Source organism: Brienomyrus brachyistius, chromosome 18, assembly GCF_023856365.1.
Source record: "Brienomyrus brachyistius isolate T26 chromosome 18, BBRACH_0.4, whole genome shotgun sequence".
NCBI lineage: Eukaryota > Metazoa > Chordata > Actinopteri > Osteoglossiformes > Mormyridae > Brienomyrus > Brienomyrus brachyistius.
Genome location: NC_064550.1, coordinates 1,217,483 through 1,236,254, shown reverse-complemented (window position 1 = coordinate 1,236,254; position 18,772 = coordinate 1,217,483). Strand labels below are relative to the sequence as shown.

The following is an 18,772-nucleotide window of genomic DNA, read 5'->3' as shown; positions in this document are numbered from 1 at the left end:
ATTTGACAGTGGGGCACCACTCTTGACACAGCGGGAATGGCTAACCAATAGGAGTGCATGATGGGCGGGCTTTCCCTTTCTACATAGCGTACAGCGTAGGTGACGAGCGATCTGTTTTGCGTGAAGTAGGCGAGGTTGTCGGCACGGCAATTTTAACGCAAAATGTCGAAAGAGGTGAGTGTTTGCACGGTCATGTGTAATGGAGATTATTTACCGAGCATGTCGTGTTTGTATTTGTATGTTGAATCGAGGTGGCACTCGCGAGCGCCTTTGTTGCCGGTCCGCCCGCAGGCGTAGTCGATGGGGCGCCATTTTGTTTTCGGGCCGCACTGTGCGTAGCCTAAAAACGCGGCTCCTTACGCTCATCAAGTTCCGACCGCGGTTCGCCGCGTACCTCCTACGTTTAATGTGGTTTTGGCTGATTTGCTGTTTAAATCGTTCCACGTGGCCATGCTGAGTATTGGCTGTCGGCGCCGCCTCTTCCCCTTAACTGGGGCTATTGTTCCAGCCCGGTGCGTTTATATGAACCCGTCTCCACCAGGCGCAATAACTCGGTTAACCTCGTAAATAGTTCGACTGGCCCTTCCGAATGGTCTGAGGCTGCTCCCCGGAAACTTTTAACGCGGCTCCGTTCCTTCCACAGGCGCCCCGCGAACCCGAGCAACTCCGTAAGCTTTTCATCGGAGGCCTGAGCTTTGAGACCACCGACGAGAGCCTGCGGGAGCATTTCGAGCAATGGGGGACCCTTACAGACTGTGTGGTGAGTGGCGCCTCCCTCAGGCGGCGTTTGCATGCTTTGTGGACCTGACTGTATGTTAAAACCATTTGGACACTTTTCTTTGTGCAGGTGATGAGGGATCCAAACACAAAAAGGTCCAGGGGATTTGGTTTTGTCACATACTCTTCTGTGAACGAGGTCAACGCGGCCATGGAGGCTCGACCACACAAGGTGGATGGCAGAGTGGTGGAGCCCAAGCGGGCAGTTTCCAGAGAGGTGGGTCCTGGGGCAGCCAAACCTGTGGGTGCTATGGGTGTGGATTAGGGGCTGCAGTGAAGGCTTTATCCTCCGCACCCATCAGGATTCGAGTAGACCGGGCGCCCACATGACCGTCAAGAAGATCTTTGTGGGCGGGATCAAAGAGGACACTGAGGAGCACCACCTGCGGGATTACTTCGAGCAATTCGGCAAGATCGAGGTCATCGAGATCATGACGGACAGAGCCAGCGGCAAGAAGAGGGGCTTCGCCTTTGTTACATTTGACGACCACGACTCTGTGGACAGGATAGTCAGTGAGTGTCCCGAGCCACCCCCCCCCCCCGTACAGTGTGGGTCTTCATGCCGACTCTTTCAAATACTCACCACCTTTGAATGTGCCCTTTTACAGTCCAGAAATACCACACAGTAAACGGCCATAACTGTGAGGTGCGGAAAGCGCTTTCGAAGCAAGAGATGGCCAGCTCCGGGATGAGCATGAGGGGTAAGACACCCCCCGTAGGCCCGCAGCATCCTATCCGGTCTTATTGTGAGCTCACCTTATTAACCTCCTTTCTGTTCCCAGGTCGTGGGGGTGGTTCCGGTAATTTCGGCAGAGGCGGGGGTTATGGAGGTAACGACTTCGGTCGCGACGGTTACTTCGGCGGCCGTGGTATGTCCTCAGGCCGCCGGCGTGCGCGTTACGCTTTCTGACCCCATCCCGTGTTTGTGCGCGTTGACCCGACTGCGGTTCCCCCTCCCCCAGGTGGCCGCGGCAGCTATGGCGGTGGAGATGGATACAACGGCTTTGGCGGAGATGGTGAGCTTTATCCCGACTCTTGCTCCCGTGCCGAGTTACTGCGATGCCACGGCGTGCCAGGCGTCTGATGTTGCCGTGAATCTCTCAGGTGGCTATAACAGCGGCCCCGGCTACGGCGGCAACCGCGGCTATGGCGGAGGCCCAGGATATGGTAGCCAGGGCGGGTATGGCGGAAACGGGGGATACGACAACTACAATAACGGAGGAGGGAACTTTGGTGGCGGTGAGTGGTGCTTGGGAGTCGCCATTGGGGAGCCATCAGGGCTAAGCTAATGTTGGCTTAGTGCTATGCTGCCACTGGCCCTGCATGACCTGTCCGTACTACACAGGAAACTTTGGGGGCAGCAATTACAACGACTTCGGCAACTACAACAGCCAGGGCTCCTCTAATTATGGCCCGATGAAAGGAGGCAATTTTGGGGGCAGGAACAGCGGTCCGTATGGCGGTAGGTCCCTCGAGAGTTCAGCTCCGGCCAGTAGACGCTGCTCATCCGCAGTAGCTTAACCTGCTGCCCCCTACAGGTGGCTATGGTGGGTCGAGTGGCGGCGGCGGTGGTGGCGGTGGTTATGGCAGCAGCTCTGGCCGGAGGTTCTAGGTGATCTGGAGGTAAGTGGGCCTCACTGTCTCCCTCTGGCTAGCAGATGCACACTTACGCTGCGGTCAGGGGTCTTTGCCAAAGACTGTCACTCACTGATAGCTAGGAGTAAACTTGGAACCACTATGATTTGCAATATGAAACTTCTCCAGATAGTTAAAGCTAGCATAGATGTGACCCTCAATCGGCTGCAACGAGTGCTTGACACTTAGTAGAATGAGTTGAGGCTGTTGCTTATTGAAGACCTGATGACTTCAGTGCCCAGTTTAACGATGTTGTTCCATATTGTTCAACAGGACTCAGTACTTAGAAGGCAGCGAGAGAAGGGACAGGCGAGATGCAGGTTAAACCATAGATCTGCTCAGCCAGACTCCGCTGGCTGCTTACAGCGGTCTCACCAAGACACGTGCAATAGCCAGAGCTCATGTGTGTCTGCTGTGAAGCAGCATTTTTTATAGTTGCTATTTGTTTCTGTGAAAAGTAAGCATTCCAATACGTTTTTAAATGTAGACCCTTTTTTGTTTGGCACCCCTTGTGGTGGTTTTAATGTAACTGCAACCAATCAAGTCGAAATAAACCATCTTTCCGTTTTTTTATGAGTTGTGCGTTCTTGTATTTATGGCTGTGAGGTTGTGACCCCATGTCTGCCATGGCTCGAGTTAGTTTTCCCAGTCCATCCAGGCAGTGCTCTGAGGTGTTCCACAGTGACCAATAGATTCAGCTGTCACCATGGCTGAGCTCAGAGGGAAGTGTAGGCATGACCTTTGGGCCTTGGCATTTCTGCTCTAGTTTGGCGATCATGTAAGGGGAGAGCTGGACCCTGTTCTGCCAGGTCAGTGGGGGTCACTTTCTACCTTCCATGACAGCTACGAGCCCATGGGATCATGGATGCCTGAGCTTGGGCCCCCTCAAACCGAGTAGCTCTCATACTTGCCGACTCTTTCCACACTGCTTATGCTGAGGAGGAGAAGGGGCTGACAGTGTCTGTAATCTGAACATCGGTGCCCAAAGCGCGTGTGGAGCCTGCATCGGCTGCCCATAGGAGGACAGAGTTGTGTGGAGGTCTAGATCCGCGTGGAGGTCTAGATCCGCTGACCACATCAGCAGCCGCAGGAGAGACGAGAATGCAGAGTGTAGCCATGGAAACCAGCTGAGGGACAGAAGGGGACCGAGACAGGGGACAGCGGGTCCCCCAGACTAGGAGGCAGGAGCTGCAGAGGGTTATTGCTAGGTAAGAACAGATTCTGCCTGCTTTCCAAGGTCGTTACCCTGAAATTGCTGTGTTCCTTCAGTCAGCTGTTCATCCAATTGGGCCGGATTCAGTTACTAAAGGCCTTTGACAGGGACCTGGTCTCCTGAGGGTGGAAACGCCCCTGTAATGTGCCCCTCATTCTGCTTCACCCAATCACACTCTCTGCTTGGATGTTTGCCTCATAAATCCACATCATATCCTGTTTCCAGGTGTCGGAGCTTGTAAAGTGACTTACCAGCTAGTGGTGGCATGCTGCTCTCACTGGGGTCAGCTATAGAAAGTCCGTCTTACTATAACTCAGTGCTTGGAAGCTCCCTGTTGAGTTTGAATGTATGTATTCTGTCTGCTTTAAATGTTTTTGGTGCCCTTCTCTTGTTTATGCTTGTTGAATGTTAGGTCAGTAATATCTGTTCTTTCCCTAACATTGTAGGAAATTGAGAAGACGGTGTGACAACGTGACAAATGTACAGGTAAGTTGGCATCAACTGCTATAGGCTGAATTTCCAATAAATACACTGTTTTTAGTGGTGGCATAGTCATCCTTAAGAGTGACACTGTCCCCAGTAGTTGCTTATGCTGTACAACGCTGAAACTCCTTTCTTGCAGATCCATCTTAAAGTGGAAGATTATTTATTTTTTTAACACTAGGCTGCTGGTACAGCCCTATTTGTAAGTTTGTTTTACCAATAAAAATCAGACCAGACTCTGTGCTTGGTGCTTTTCTTTGTGGACCAGCCTAGTTCTTACATTTTGACCTGAACCTGTTGATCTTTTGCAAAGTAATTAGCAGTTAACGGCTTAACAAACTAGATGCCTATTAAAGCATATAAGATTTATACAAAATGTATTAAAGGTTTAAAAAAAAAAAACAGGATAGGATTTCCAAGGTATGTAAATTCAAGACCTAAGGCAGTTCTTGTTTGCATCTGGACTTCTAGATCTCAAATGAGAGGCTTTCAGTTGCAGTTGCAATAAAACAACCCTGCAACCTCCAGAATGACAATGAATTGGTCTTGAGTCGGACTGTTTTAATGATACTAAATTCTTTATAAAATCCCGACCTATAAAACTTCACTTAAATGTCCAAAGATCAGTCTCCTGCCTCTGCCGCATTACGCGACACGAGGAAGATGCTGCCATCGTTCGCTTGCTGCAGAGAGTAGTGTTCCAGCGAGTACGGCAGGCCCTCCTCGTCTCTGAGTTGAGAGAACACCTCGGTGTAAAGGTCTGAGAGGTGCCGCCGGGCCAGGGTCAGGCTGTGCTGGAACTCCGCCCCCTCCCTGATTAGGTGCTCCCTCTGCAGCCGTAGCTGGCTCAGTTCCCCCTCCAGGTGCACGATGTTCTCCAGCTTGCGCTTGCGGCAGTTCTGCGCCGCCACCTTGTTTTTGCCTCGCCGCCGAATGTCTCGGACCAGCGTGAGTTGGGCGTCGCTCAGCGTGTACTGCGCCAGCAGCTCGTTGAAGTCGTCCACCGGCAGATTGATGATCTTTTCCAGCGGGAACGGGATCTTGAGTGCCAGGGCCCTGCGCTCGTCTCTGCTCAGGGGGCTGTCTCCTCTGGGTGGTGCCGGCGATGCTCCGGCCGCGTTTTTTTGCTTGCCGTAGGTGATCCGGCAGGAAGCACTTCGGTTGCCTGACAAACCGGCTCCGTTGAGGTGCAAGTCGTGGAAGCCGGGTGCCAGAATTTGGTGTTTCAAGGAGCTGGGCTGCACTAGCCGTTGGTGTTGGATCATGGAGTAGTTATCTGGTACTGGGTAATAAGAAGAGGAGGCTGGAGGGTAGGGGTAGCTACTTGCAGGATGCTGGTACTCCATTGGGTAGTAGAGGTCAGGCCTCACTCTGCAGTGCTCTGCCGTGTTCTCCGGGGGCTCCCTGTCACCATAGCCTTGGGTGACCTCGCTTCTGACGTAGGAAGTACCACCTGTCGCCATGTTTCCCGGCGACGCTAGTGGAGGGGTGGAGCCGAGCGACAAACCTGAGTCCGATTCGAGGTCATCGGGAGCGCTGTGCAGTTTGGACGTATCCCTGTGGCCTGGTGCCAGCCGCACCTGTGCACTGCCCATGTCATCCAGCCTCGGGGGCCCACTGCTGGCCCCAGCGAAGCTCAAGTGGTCCAGCAGGTTCATCAGCGGTGACTGTAGAGCATTTTGGTTGGGAAGCCCCCTGGTGGTGAGGTGGAGTGCCGGGCGCTCGTACAGTGTCTCCATGCTGCTCCCCACACACTGGCAAGAGGGCATGGCATCGGGGAAGGGGCCATCATAGGCGGTGACGGGGCCCGGCCCGCAGCTGGGAAGGAGGGGCTCCGCCGGGGACTGGTTTATCCCAAATGTCCCCATGGCCACTGCCGGCTCAGCTGGGTGGTAGGAGCTGGACTCAAACTGGTGTTCACTGGGAGTCTCAAGCTCCTACAAGGATGAAGAAAGACAATGAAATAAGGAAAGAGAAGGCAGCACTATCCACCCATTACCTACATTTAGCGATAGAGCCAGCAGTGTTTACCGCTTCTCAAAGCACGCATTTGCAGGGTCCCCTGTTGGCCACAAACAGTCACTACAGTAAACATTAAACATGTTCCTCAAGTAGGAGATGCTGAAGCAGCATGTTCTGCTAACCAACTAGCTAGCTACGATCTTCTGACTGTACTCACTAGCTATTTATTTAATTGACAAATGAAAGTTTTAAACCTCGCATTGCGTCTGACAGTTAAAGGTTTTTTCCCGAGACAGTGGAGCGGGGGCTCAGAGCCGGTGTCTTTTTCCGTTTTTACAGCCGAATTGTTGATTAATTAGTCTCACTTGATTTATTGGTGTAATGAATCCATCATTCAAATACCTTTAAACCAGGAGGTGTTCGCTGAGGGCACAGTCATTCTTATTCTAATGAACAATTATATAAAAGCTCGATTGATCTATACTTCCATCAGTAATTTATAAATAAATGGAACGCGAATGATTTTAATTGAACGGACCAATTCTACGTCTAAATGAAATCAGAAGCGCTTCATTGTAAAATTTGTGGGATACTATTTTAAGGGATATTTACATTTTTTCCATCAGTACGCAACATGCTGCCACTGACGTGTATAATAAACTCCGCAAACGTCGTTGGTACCAGTATTGTCTGGTATCACGATATATTCAAAGGTCTATTATAGCAACGACAGGTAAACAACGGTTATTTTTTCCAATAGCCGCTTTAGTGGGTTTCATTAGACACAACAATAGAGATACCATGAGGAATCAAAACTATTAGGGTGAGTATTGTTAAAACACTTTCTGGAAATTTCCTTATTGGAAAAATTCACAGAATCTTCCTAATGTCTTGAATACCAACTTTGATATGATTGTAAATACATTAATTTCGCCATTGGACACTATATAGAAGAGAAAACAAAGTAGACCTACTAAACACGTACAGAGCTGTCCGATATTGGCAGGTGTCCTATTTTAACAATACACACGCTAATAAACATATGTACAACACTGGGGATTCCATATAAAAGTGGTAATGTCACGTTTATGTATTAATGTTAATGCAAATGTAATGTTACATGGACATCTCACAGCGGGATGTTTCAGACAGACTACAACATAGACATTTAAGAACTCACGAATACAGACGTATTCACTTCATATTAAAGTTACATGAAATGAGTTTAAATTACACAGTAAATAATTTTGCTTTCCGGTAAAACTTTTAGATAAATTGACATAAGCTATAATGTCTGGGCGAAGCAGCTAGTGTGTTGCAGACTGCTGTGTACACTGAGATGTAATTACAGTATGACACCGGCACACTGCAGCTACGGCTTCCGAAACAGAAGATTAAACGAAATGAAGTGCAGTAATTAAGTAAATGGTGTCGTCAATTCGGCGCTATTAGCCAGGTAAGAAACCCTAGACCAAATATAATCAGCTGCGTCCTTATAAATGCATAAAAATAATAACGACGGTCACGGTGTTTAATTTATCGTTTATTTAAGGTTTAATTAAAGAGAAGATTCCTGTCTTAGATCGGAATCGTTTGATTCTGGTCTTCATTCCAAGGATTGTACAATAACTTCCGCGAGACCTATTCATGCAATCCTGCTAATTATAGACAGTCATTTTTACCCCTCACAGTTGATCGGAGAGTTGCATTACTAAATGCATAATCGCTGCATTGGTTTTGACCCCGATGTGGAGGTAAAGCGTCTGCTCTGACAGTGTCTCATGTTTCCGATCTAAGAACGGCAGCTAAGGCTTTCAGCGATTTACTGCCGTTTTACTGCCATGTGAGAATTTCGGGGGGAAACCCGGGTTGCAGCCATAATGGGGGCAGATGAATAATTGAGAATAAGACATATTATGTATGACGGTGGCGAAGCAGAGTGAATTAGTGAGATCCCCTACCCAGTCACCTGTTGGATGCCCCCCCCCCTCCCAGCTTGAGCAAGTGTGCTCAGGTTTCTCCAGGACACAGATGGCCATTGTGCTGCGCATGCTATCTGCATGCTGAGACCCCCCCCCCCCCTTTCATCCTCCTGTCAGTCTATTGGCCCTTTGTTGTACAGTTTACCTGAGTTTGCTCCGAGGCCATTTAAGTATTAGTCAGAAGCATAACATCTAATTATGCCTAGCTGTCATTCGAAAGGGCTTTCAAGTGCTGCAGTAACTCACATCTATACACAAATTCACAGTTTGCGGCACGTGTTTGCTGCGCCATGCGAATCAATTCACGTTGCTTTTACACTAGAGGCCAAAATTGTGGAAACGCTGCCGACCACATTCTTTGGTTGTTCATAAACATTACCGCCAATATTCCTGTAGTAATTTTTTTAAGAGTCGTGCCAAAAATGCTGGGTGCTTCCACAGTTTTGACCACTAGTGTGTTTCGGGTGGAAGCTGCAGAGCTGTAGCAGGCTGGCAAGCTGAAGCTAATGATGAGATGATGGTAATAAACCTCTGTGATGGACATAAGCTCCTGCCAGGTCAAGTCCATCTCTGCATCATGGGGGTTCCGCTGTGGGCGGCATCCGGGGGTGAACAGCGGCACCGACCCCCCCCCATGAAGCCTTCCTGGGACGGCCAGCCCCTGAGGGAGAAGACGAATGTTCCAGAACCAAGCCTTTATTCTCAAGACAGAACAGAACCGAACCACAGAAATGCCATCCGGTAGTGAAGGTCAGGGGACGTGAAGACAAACCTGAATCACCTGTGACTGAACAAACAAAGCATTCGATTGGCTGTGAATGATAATCCCCACACCAAGCTCCTCCCCTAACAAAGCCCCCACCCCCCCACTGCTGATGCTTACCTCACAGCCGCCCCGCTGCCGTAGGACACAGTTGGCTGCTGCACACATTCAGAGCTGGGCCTTGGGGCAAACACGCGTTCTGGGGGGGCAGACAGGGGGACTAAACAATCACCATAAAAGAAAGTAATTATACTCATCAGCCTGTCATCCAATCACTAGCCTTTCGACCAATCACTATACAGCAAGACCATTATACTTCATACTCACTAGCCTTTCAACCAATCACCATACAGCAAGACTATTATACTTCATACTCACTAGCCTTTCAACCAATCACCATACAGCAAGACCATTATACTTCATACTCACTAGCCTTTCAACCAATCACCATACAGCAAGACTATTATACTTCATACTCACTAGCCTTTCAACCAATCACCATACAGCAAGACCATTATACTTCATACTCACTAGCCTTTCAACCAATCACCATACAGCAAGACTATTATACTTCATACTCACTAGCCTTTCAACCAATCACCATACAGCAAGACCATTATACTTCATACTCACTAGCCTTTCAACCAATCACCATACAGCAAGACCATTATACTTCATACTCACTAGCCTTTCAACCAATCACCATACAGGAATGTCATTATACCTCATACTCATATAGTTATGAGTTTATCTAATGTTATCAGGTCTGCACTACACGTTTAACAGCTTCCCCACCAATCATCATGCAGTAAACACACTGTACCAGTGACACAACCACACACGCCGTGCAGCTGCAATTGGGAAAGTGGCATCAAACAGTGGCAGGCAGCCTTTAAGGCACTGGCTATTTTCCCAGGACACGGCTTCAGTGTGTCGCCCTCCGCCTCCTCCGGGCCCCCGTTCTGCCTGCTCCATGTTTGTGCTCCCATGCAGGACACAGTTCTGCAGTTCCGTTACGCAGCAACTCCTATCAGCCGCGCTGTGGCCACACTCTGCCCCCTGCTGATAAGCCAATCTTCCGGCAGCCAGAAGGCAGCTCGGTGTGCCAGGGCAGGGCCTGAACACTGCTCCTGTGCACTGGGCCTGCAGGCCAGCCCCACGGTCACTGTCCCTTTCCCTGAGCTGGAATCGCTCACACCTGCATACACACATTCAGGATGTATATGTCGCCTTTTACACTGTGCATTCGCATTACATTTCCACGCTTTTATCCAGTGCATCATTATTTAAAGCGTGCCTTTTTGAGTAAGCAGGGTCAGATATTCCCTGAAGCCACTGGAGGTTAAGGACCATACTCAGGGGTCCGGTGGTGACATCACTTTGCCAACCCAAGGATTTGAACCAGCAACCTTCCGATCACAGGCACCATCCTCTGTCACCCATGGTAGACTGGCATTGGTCTGTAGGAGGTTCCCAACCCATTTACTGTACAGCTATGAGAAGAAGCTAGCTACTTTGAAGCATTGAAGACACATGTTCTATTAAAGTAAGTGACATGTAGGGTGTACAAGATGTTTCTGGTAAGAACAGCAGCGTGGGCCGTTTGTGAGGAATGAATACAAGTTTAGCTTATGATGCAGCCTGGACAACTGTCAGTGTCCTTCAGATTATGCAGTTGTAACTTAATTAGTAGAGACATTGTGCCAATGTGGCCGTTTGTTCCATTTACTGTTACAGTTATCTTTGTGAAATTGACACTGCATCACTCTCTCACGCACTCTCTGCATTCTGCTAAACGCGGCTCTGATGATCCGTTTTGCTTTTCTTTAAAGAGGCTGATCTATGTTGCTGTAAGTCTACCTCCCGCGTGTTTTGCAAACGCTGCCTCTCCATATGAGCCTCTTGATCATGGAGCTGCTTTAACCACGTTTTCATGCGTTTTCATCTCCCAAATGATGGAAATTCATTTCAGTGTGGCCCCACTTTGCCGTGAAGGATCTTATGCCCTTTGATAGTAAACGTAGGTAAGCATTGTGCTCCCGCAGCACTCTGGGATTGGGACCGTCCCATCTCCATGACCAGGGACGCGTACAGGCCAGTGGGCCCCGAGCCGCCCTGCTTGGCACTATCTCTCCTGTGCTGTGAGTGCTGCAGCCCCACGGCACTCTGGGATTGGCGCTGTACCCTTTGATATCCAGACTGCTTCTCTACACAGAGCGACGGGGCAGCTCGTTAACGTATTTATGTTCCTCTGTACACATGTGTCCCCCCCGGCCCCCCCCGTGGGGAGCTCTCCTCGACCGTTTCCTCTGTGCCGGAGCACAGAACCCAGGCACAGCAGTGCTGTTCCGTCAGCACATGTTGCAAGGCAGCAGGCAGAGTGTGGGGGGAGAGGGTACCGTCAGCAGGGAGATCCAGTAGTGGAGCTCTGGGGGGGGGCAGCCTGCCTGGAACCCTCACAGCGGCCTGCTAAAGAGCCCCCCAAACACCTTTTAAAAAGCTATCAGAGGTCTGCAGACCCACCACCAGTAATGCATACACACTGCGCTCGAAACATATCCCACACTTGCACCAATGAATTATTATTAGTATTTTTTCTGGACACTCATTTTTACGGACAACTAAACCTTTCAAATTATATGTTTTTATAAGTATGACTTCTGAGTATTAGAGTTTTTATATATGTATTTTCATATATATGCAGTGTTTTCTTTATTTGAAAGCCTAGTGACTCTGACCCAGATGAGCAGTTAAAAGACATTATTTTAAGTGTAAATGTAATTGCCCATTAAGTAAATTTCAGTCAAGTTGAAAAAGTTAATAGAACTGAATAAATACATTAATGCTAAACTATTTTGAAGTTAATCTTTTAAGACAGATTTCTGTACTGTATGTGTTTGTATTTTTTATTACTTAAAACACATTATTGTTGTAATATCCTAGCCAAGGCAATGGGATGAGTCTAAGTTTGTCATTAAAATTAAAAAAGGATTTTCTGAAAGCTGACAGAATTCAAATAGTCATGCGGCTTTTATCAGGACTTGGTTTGGGTTCGAGCAACGGCAAAACACTTCGAATGTCCGTGAGGCCCCAGGACGGGGCCGAGGGCAGGACATCGACATTCACTTTACAATCCCAAAATTTTAATGTTATGCTTAAATCCAAGGTGGCCTCCTGCAGACAGCTATGAGTTATGTGTTACATGTTAACTTAGCGAACATCATCTCATTGCAAAGCGTAAAGTTATTCTGAAGGTTCCTTTAAGTTGAGGCTAACAGCTGAAGGTGCAGCTACACGCGCATTCATGACGTTTTAAGCACAAGAAAGCAGCGGCACTGTCAAACTCCCAGCTCTGACCCCCCCGGGCGACAGCCCCACGCCGCCCCTGTGGCCGAAGCAGGCGCTGGCGCTCTCGCAGACGGGCGCGGAGTGCGGCGGCAGCAGCGTACCTGAGCTACATCTGCGTGCTCCGTCTGCTGCTGACCTGTCAGGTGGGTCCTCAGATGCAGCCCATAATCCCTTTGGAGCGGCTGGGGAACTGGCAAACGGGAACTGCTCGCTGTCAGTGCTGCTGGAAACCAGTGGAGCTCAAAGTGCCTCTAACTGGTGCTTAAGTGCCAGGACCGCATGTGCTCTCCTGCTCCCTCTCTCTCTCTTTTTCTCTCTCCCTCTATCTCCCCCTCTACCTCCCTCCCTCTCCTCTCTCTCTATCTCCCCGTCCCTCTCCCTCTCTCTCTCTCTCTCTCTCTCTCCCTCTCTCTCTCTCTCTCTCTCTCTCTCTCTCTCTCTCTCTCTCTCTCTTTCAGTCAATCTACACAAACTGCCTGGCCGTGTAGTGTGTCCCTATTCTCCTGCGAGTCTCCTGGTTCGAGCCCCTTCCCCCTTAACCACCAAGCCGCATCTCGTGTCTTGTGCAAACCACAAACGGAGACGTGTGTCCTTTATTTAACCACGGCCCTCACTCTGCCCCCCCCCCCCCCACCCTCTTTCTCTTTGCTTCATTCACTTGTAACTGTAAGGAAGTGAGGAGGAGCAGGAGGCAGATGGTAGCAGAGCTTCTCCGCCATCACCTGTCTGTCTGTATCTCACCTGTTCTTGACACTTTGTCATTCTGGGTCCAGGATCCAGGTCCTTTAGGCCCCAAAAGATTGTGGGGGATGCACAGCCCCCCGGATATATGACACAGGTGTGATCAGGGGCCCCAGGAGTTAAAGTGGACCCGGGAGCTGGTGGGGGGGTGCGCGGTGACGACGGCTATGGGGCTGGAATGCACACCTCCCTGCCATAAGAAAGGCTGCTTTGTTCCTTTATCTGGCAGGGCAGTCTGGTGGGGGTGAGGGGAGCATGTCTTACATTGCAGGTATCCATCAGAGCCCTCTGCTGCTCCCCCTGCCCAGCACAGGCATCTAAGTGATATGTTGGGGGAGGGGGGAGGGTCCCAGCCCTGGGTGGGGCGATGGCCACCATCTCTGGCCCACCACAGGTGACAGCGCTCTCATGTTACACCTGCAGGGTCCTCCTCAGAGCACCTGAACCAAGTCACCTGCTGTCCAGGCTGGAACGATCTCCAGAGGCGTGTGCAGGACCAGCAGCTGTGTGCAAACATTACCCCCATGTTGGTCAGCTTCCCTGAACGCGAGGTATGGATAAGGGCAGGCGATGCATACATGTACATAGCGCTTATTTACAAGACAGGGTCTGGAGCAATTGGTAACATCACCCTGCTGACCCTGGGATTTGAACTGCCGAACTTCTGATCACGGGCACACCTTCTCCCCGGATAGAGCCTCAGCCGAGGCCCCGGAAAGCCCCCTCCCCCTAGCCGGCTCCATAACCACGCTGCTGCTGTTTCCTTTTGGTCAGGTGGGTGGCTGACAGAGCGAGAGTGGTGGGTATCTACCAGGAATCAGAAAGGGAACTTCCCAGATTCCCACCCCCTTGCTGCCCCCCCCCCCCCACCTAACGCTGGCGTAGCAGCTCTGCTATTCCTCAGGCCGCAGAGGTTTCCGAAATGCCCGTCATGTGACCCGACGCCCACTCTCTCTTTGTCTCTCTCTGCCCCAGAGTGGCTTTCCGCCGACTCCCTAATTTCACTCTTTCCCCCACCCTCCGTTACCCATGGCCCTGTCCCCTCCCACTCCTCCATTTTTCATTTATATCCCTTTCCCTCTGCTCCTGCTCTCTCTCTTTCTGGACCCTTCCCGCCTGGACCCCCCGCTCTTTCCCCTGCTTCTCCACAGGGCACAACCCTCTCTGTCTGTACAGGACAGTCCCCCTCACCCCTGGGCTGCTCCGTGGCCTGTGGAAAGAAATGGAGAGTGGCGGAAAACAAACGCTTTGCTCTGAAAAGGGCAGCCGGGCTGTGCTCCTGCGAGGATTCGCTGCTATGGTCTGTGGTCGCATGTACAATGTGATTACAGACAGTGGCTGCCGGGAAATCCGTTTTGAAAGACTTGGCTCTGCAAGGGCCAACACCAGTGCCTTCGTGCAAATATGCGTCCGTGCATTTTATCCGCACGCATGCCTGCGACCTAAACATCCATGCATGAGTGGGCAAAGGCTGGATGGCAGCATCTGCGTGCCTGGCTGCACAGGCGCGTGCATACTTGCAGGCGTGTGTGCGCCCCATGCCATTGTGCAATGCTGCAGGGATGGGGGCCGCGGCCCGGCAAAAGCGGGGGCCCAGACCTGCCGGGCGGCTCCTGGCAGAAACCACAGCAGTTAGCAGCTCCCTGCATGCATGGCCAGAGTTGCATTTATCAGCGCGCTACAGCATTTCCGTCGCCCAGCCCCCTCCACTCCCCTCCTGCAGAGACCCCACAGGGGAGCCTCATGCTACACCCTGACTGTGAGCATGCTGGAGGCACTGACCCCAGGACAAACATGGGGCCTCACAGAGCCACTGGGGGTGTGTGAGGGCCAGGGGTCCTTTCTGGAAACTGTTTGGGGAGCCTGGACACATCTGGTTGTGTAACGTTCAGACAATCAGTGAATCTAATCGCATAGCTTATTGAGACATTTCTGATGTATAGTGCGCAATAATACTGGTGCAGAAGTTCCTCCTTCACTGTTTACCAGGTGGAGGGTTTCAATGATGACAAACATTTTTCTCAACTGTAGCAAAAAACTGCCATGACACAAGAACGCCAATGATGGCATTTCAGGGCGTGGGCTGGTAATCTCACGCCATCGACTCTGGACTGTGTGCTCCAACACGCTGTGTGCAGATGTGAAGCAGCTTTTAGCTACTTCTGGTTGCTTTGTATTTGACACTGACCATCTGCCTAACCACACATCCTACCCTCTCCATGGATGGCCCCCTTACTGTGGTGGAAGGGTCTGTATGTCTAAGTGGACCTAGGTGAGATCCAGACTGATAGACACCTTTCCCAGAGCAACGATACCAGGAACCCTGCCCCTGGAGTCCGGTCTGGGGAGCGAGCTCATCTGGGAGAGCCTGATGGTTAGGCCTGCTACCCATGAGACTCAGCTGCATATAGCCTGAAAGAGCTACATGGATCCGCCTTCCTGTAGGCCCACCACCAGAAGGGGGAGCCCAGCTACTGAAACTGGATTTGGGAACATGGAATGGAATCTCTGTGCTGGGAAAGGAGTCTGAACTGATGCAGGAAGTAGAGAGATACTGATTAGACATAGTCGGGCTCACCTCAACACACAGCAGAGGCTCTGGAACCAAACTCCTGGAGAGGGGCTAGACTCTGAACTGGAGTTGCCCATGGTGAGAGGTGCCAGGCAGGGGTGGGTCTACTTACAGCTTCCCAGTTCAGTGCCAGTACATTGGAGTTCTCCCCAGTGAACGAGAGGGTCGCCTCCTTTCAACTTCGAGTCAGGGGACGGGCTCTGACTGTTGTCTGTGTGTACGTGCTGGATACCAGTCCAAGGTATCCAGCCATTGTGGAGACCTTGGATGTGGTGCAGGAAGGTTTGTCTTCTTGAGACTCTGTTATTTTGCTGGGGAACTTTAACGCTCATGTAGGTAATGACAGGGAAACCTGGAACGGTGAGATTAGGAGGAATGGCCCGCCTGATTGTAACGCGAGTGGTAATCAGTTATTTGATCTTCTGTGCTAATCATAATCTGTCCATAATGACCACCCTGTTTGAGCATAAGGATGTTCATACATGCATCTGGCACTAGAGCAAACCTAGGAGCATTTCAAGGACCTCCTGAATTCTGCTGACATACATTCCTTTGAGTAAGAAGAATCGTAGAGCTTACCCATCACAAGGGTTGAGGTCACTGCCGTGGTCAAGAAGCTCTTTGATGATAAGGCTACAGGAGTGGATGAGATTCGCCCTGAGTACGTAAAGTCACTTGAAGTTGTTGGGCTATCTTGGCTGACACGCCTCGTCAGCATTGCATGGAGGTCTACCAGTCCAGTGCCTTTGATTTTTCAGACTGGGGTGGACGTCCAGTCTTTAAGAATGGGGACAGGAGGATCGTGTTCCAACTTCAGCGGGATCATACTCTTTAGCCTCCGTGGGGAGGCCTAGGCCAGAGCACTGGAAAGGAGGAGGTTCAGATCCAAGATGGAATCCTCTGGTGCCAGGTGCGCTTATGAACACTGGACCAGCTTTATACTCTCAGGAGGATACTCGAGTTCATGCGTTCATGCCCATCCATCTACATGTTTGTGGACCTGGAAAAAGCATGTGTCCCCGGAGTATGGGGTACCAGGCCCACTGCATTTGATCCCTGCACATGCCTAGTACAGATGTCAATGAAGTCAGCCATGACTTCAATACAGGGACGGATTACGGACCGGGCCAGCAGGGCCGCTGCCCAGGGGCCCTTGGGTTGCAGGGGGCCCGTGGGTCCCCTAGCCCAAAACAATTTGCAACGCTTATCAACAATGTATTTTCGTTTGTCTATTTTAGAGGGCCTACTTTCTTTGATCCTCTGCCTACAAGGGCCCTTGACCCTATAGGGAGGGCGTTTGGCTGCCAAGGGCCCTTGAATTGTGGTGGTGGTGGTGGTGGGGGGGGGGGGGCCCTCGCGAACGTTTTTCCCAGGGGCCCACACAACCCATAATCCGTCCCTGATTCAATACAGTGGTTAGTCAGATATTAGACACAAAAGTGCCTTTGAAAAATAAAGTGGTAAAAACCACCAGATGGTCCCCGTGGTTTAATGACCACACACTCTCTTACAAACAGGAGTGCTGCAGATTGGAACGCCAGGGGAAATTCACGGGCTTAGAAGGCGGTATGGTCCAACAGCCTACAACAATACAAGCAAATCCTTTGTAGGGTACATTCAGCCTGTTACTCTAACCTTATTCACGGCAATAGAAATAACCCTCACTACCTTTTCAAAACTATAGCTCATCTAACATTTAAGGCTGAATCTCTGCCACTGAGTCATTTCAGTAGTGTACATTTTATGAACTTCTTTAATGTCAAAATTACAAACATAGGGCTTCAAACATGTTCGAATGGCTCACAATTAACTTGCAAATGGAACGTGAAAACACCCGTCATGTTTTTGAATGAATTAATGAACAAATGCTAAAAACTATTATAACTAAGATCAAACCAACCTTCTGTCCACTGGACCCAGTGGCCACTAAGCTTCTTAAAGAATCCCTGGGAGTTTTGGCAAGACTTATAACTACCGTAATGAATGTGTTCCTGTCCTCAGGTGATGTGCATGACCAATGTAAAGTAGCGGTAATCAGACCACTACTGAAGAAAGGTTGTATCCACAAGAGCTTAGCAATTACAATTTTTGTCAATAGTTCTATAGAAGGTAGCTGCTGCTCAGCTTCACTAATATTTGGAGAAACACAATATACTGCATTGTTTCCTATCGGGCTTCTGTTCGGGATACAGCACTGAAATTGCCTTAACTAAAGTCATAAATGACATAACAATGGCGACTGATGCTGACACCGCGACTGTGCTAATGCTTCTGGACCTTAATGCGGCCTTACTTCACATTACAAAGACTTAAATCGAGTTGTGTGGAATGGGGTTGAAATGGTTTAAATCCTATTTGACTAATCGTTATCAATATGTTCAAGTGTCAAACAATTGTACTCTGTCGTACCACAGGGATCAGTGCTTGGTCCTTTATTGTTTTCTCTCTACATGCTGCCATTAGGAAACATAATGAGAAAACAAAATGTTAACTATCATTCCTATGCCAGTGACACCCAAATATACATTTCAGTTATGCCTAACAACACCAGATCTATTGTCACTTTAGCTAAGTGCTTCAACGAAGTCAAGTAAGCTAAACGTTAATCAAGTAACTAAAGTAATGACTAAACGCTCGGAAAACCGAGGTTCTGTTGTTTGGAGGCAGGGCTGCAGATCGGAATTTTATCATCTCCGCACTCCACTCCAAAGGGCTGAAATATTCCTTCGGCAGCTCAGCCTGTAACCTGGGTGTCTTCTTAGATACAAGCCTCTCATTCAAATGACACATATTAAAGAAGGTGTGCATCCTACAGCTACACAACATCGCCAAACTGCATCAATTCCTTACTATTCATGACACAGAGAAATTGATACATGCATCTGTAATCAATTAGGTTTGACTACTGTACTGCTTTGTTATCTGGGAGCACAGACTGCACACTAAGTACCTTGCAGCATATTCAAAATGCTGCAGTTTGAATTGTCACCAGAAGCAGGAAGTTTGAAAACATAACCCCTGGTCTTAGTTCAGAGCATTGGCTTCCTGTTAGGTTAGAGCTGACTTTAAAGTTCTCCTACTTACATATAAGGCACTTAAAGGTAGCGCCTGCCTACCTGACAGAATTACTTCACATTAACAAAGACGCATCGTTCACTCAGATCACAGAATGCAGGTTTCTTTGTTGTTCCACACATATATAGAATAACAGTGGCCGGTGCTGCTACAGTGCCCCTATACTGTGGAATTTATTTACCAGCCTATGTTCTTTATGCCAAATCAGTGTCAGTCGTTAA

At 49.6% G+C, this 18,772-nt stretch overlaps 2 protein-coding genes across 4 annotated transcripts; one reads left to right on the top strand and one right to left on the bottom strand.

Annotated features, from left to right (window-relative positions):
- Positions 1–21: 21 nt before the first annotated feature.
- Positions 22–2,988, top strand: hnrnpa1b (heterogeneous nuclear ribonucleoprotein A1b). 2 transcript variants are annotated; one of them, XM_048983938.1, is made up of 11 exons: positions 22–174; positions 644–760; positions 848–994; positions 1,080–1,290; positions 1,386–1,478; positions 1,560–1,607; positions 1,740–1,793; positions 1,882–2,016; positions 2,123–2,239; positions 2,316–2,400; positions 2,686–2,988. In XM_048983938.1, exons 1-10 carry the CDS (start codon positions 163–165, stop codon positions 2,387–2,389), a joined length of 1,008 nt encoding a protein of 335 aa, XP_048839895.1. In that variant the 5' UTR covers positions 22–162; the 3' UTR covers positions 2,390–2,400; positions 2,686–2,988. The 2 variants fall into 2 exon arrangements, with proteins under 2 accessions (XP_048839895.1, XP_048839894.1); XM_048983937.1 differs by having other exon boundaries at positions 1,560–1,646.
- A 1,262-nt stretch (positions 2,989–4,250) lies between these two features.
- On the bottom strand, positions 4,251–12,478 carry nfe2 (nuclear factor, erythroid 2). 2 transcript variants are annotated; one of them, XM_048983934.1, is made up of 4 exons: positions 12,265–12,478; positions 8,936–9,035; positions 8,582–8,713; positions 4,251–6,045 (listed from the first exon to the last, which is right to left on the bottom strand). In XM_048983934.1, exons 2-4 carry the CDS (start codon positions 8,981–8,983, stop codon positions 4,732–4,734), a joined length of 1,494 nt encoding a protein of 497 aa, XP_048839891.1. In that variant the 5' UTR covers positions 8,984–9,035; positions 12,265–12,478; the 3' UTR covers positions 4,251–4,731. The 2 variants fall into 2 exon arrangements, with proteins under 2 accessions (XP_048839891.1, XP_048839890.1); XM_048983933.1 differs by having other exon boundaries at positions 8,936–9,014.
- Between the last annotated feature and the right edge of the window lie 6,294 nt (positions 12,479–18,772).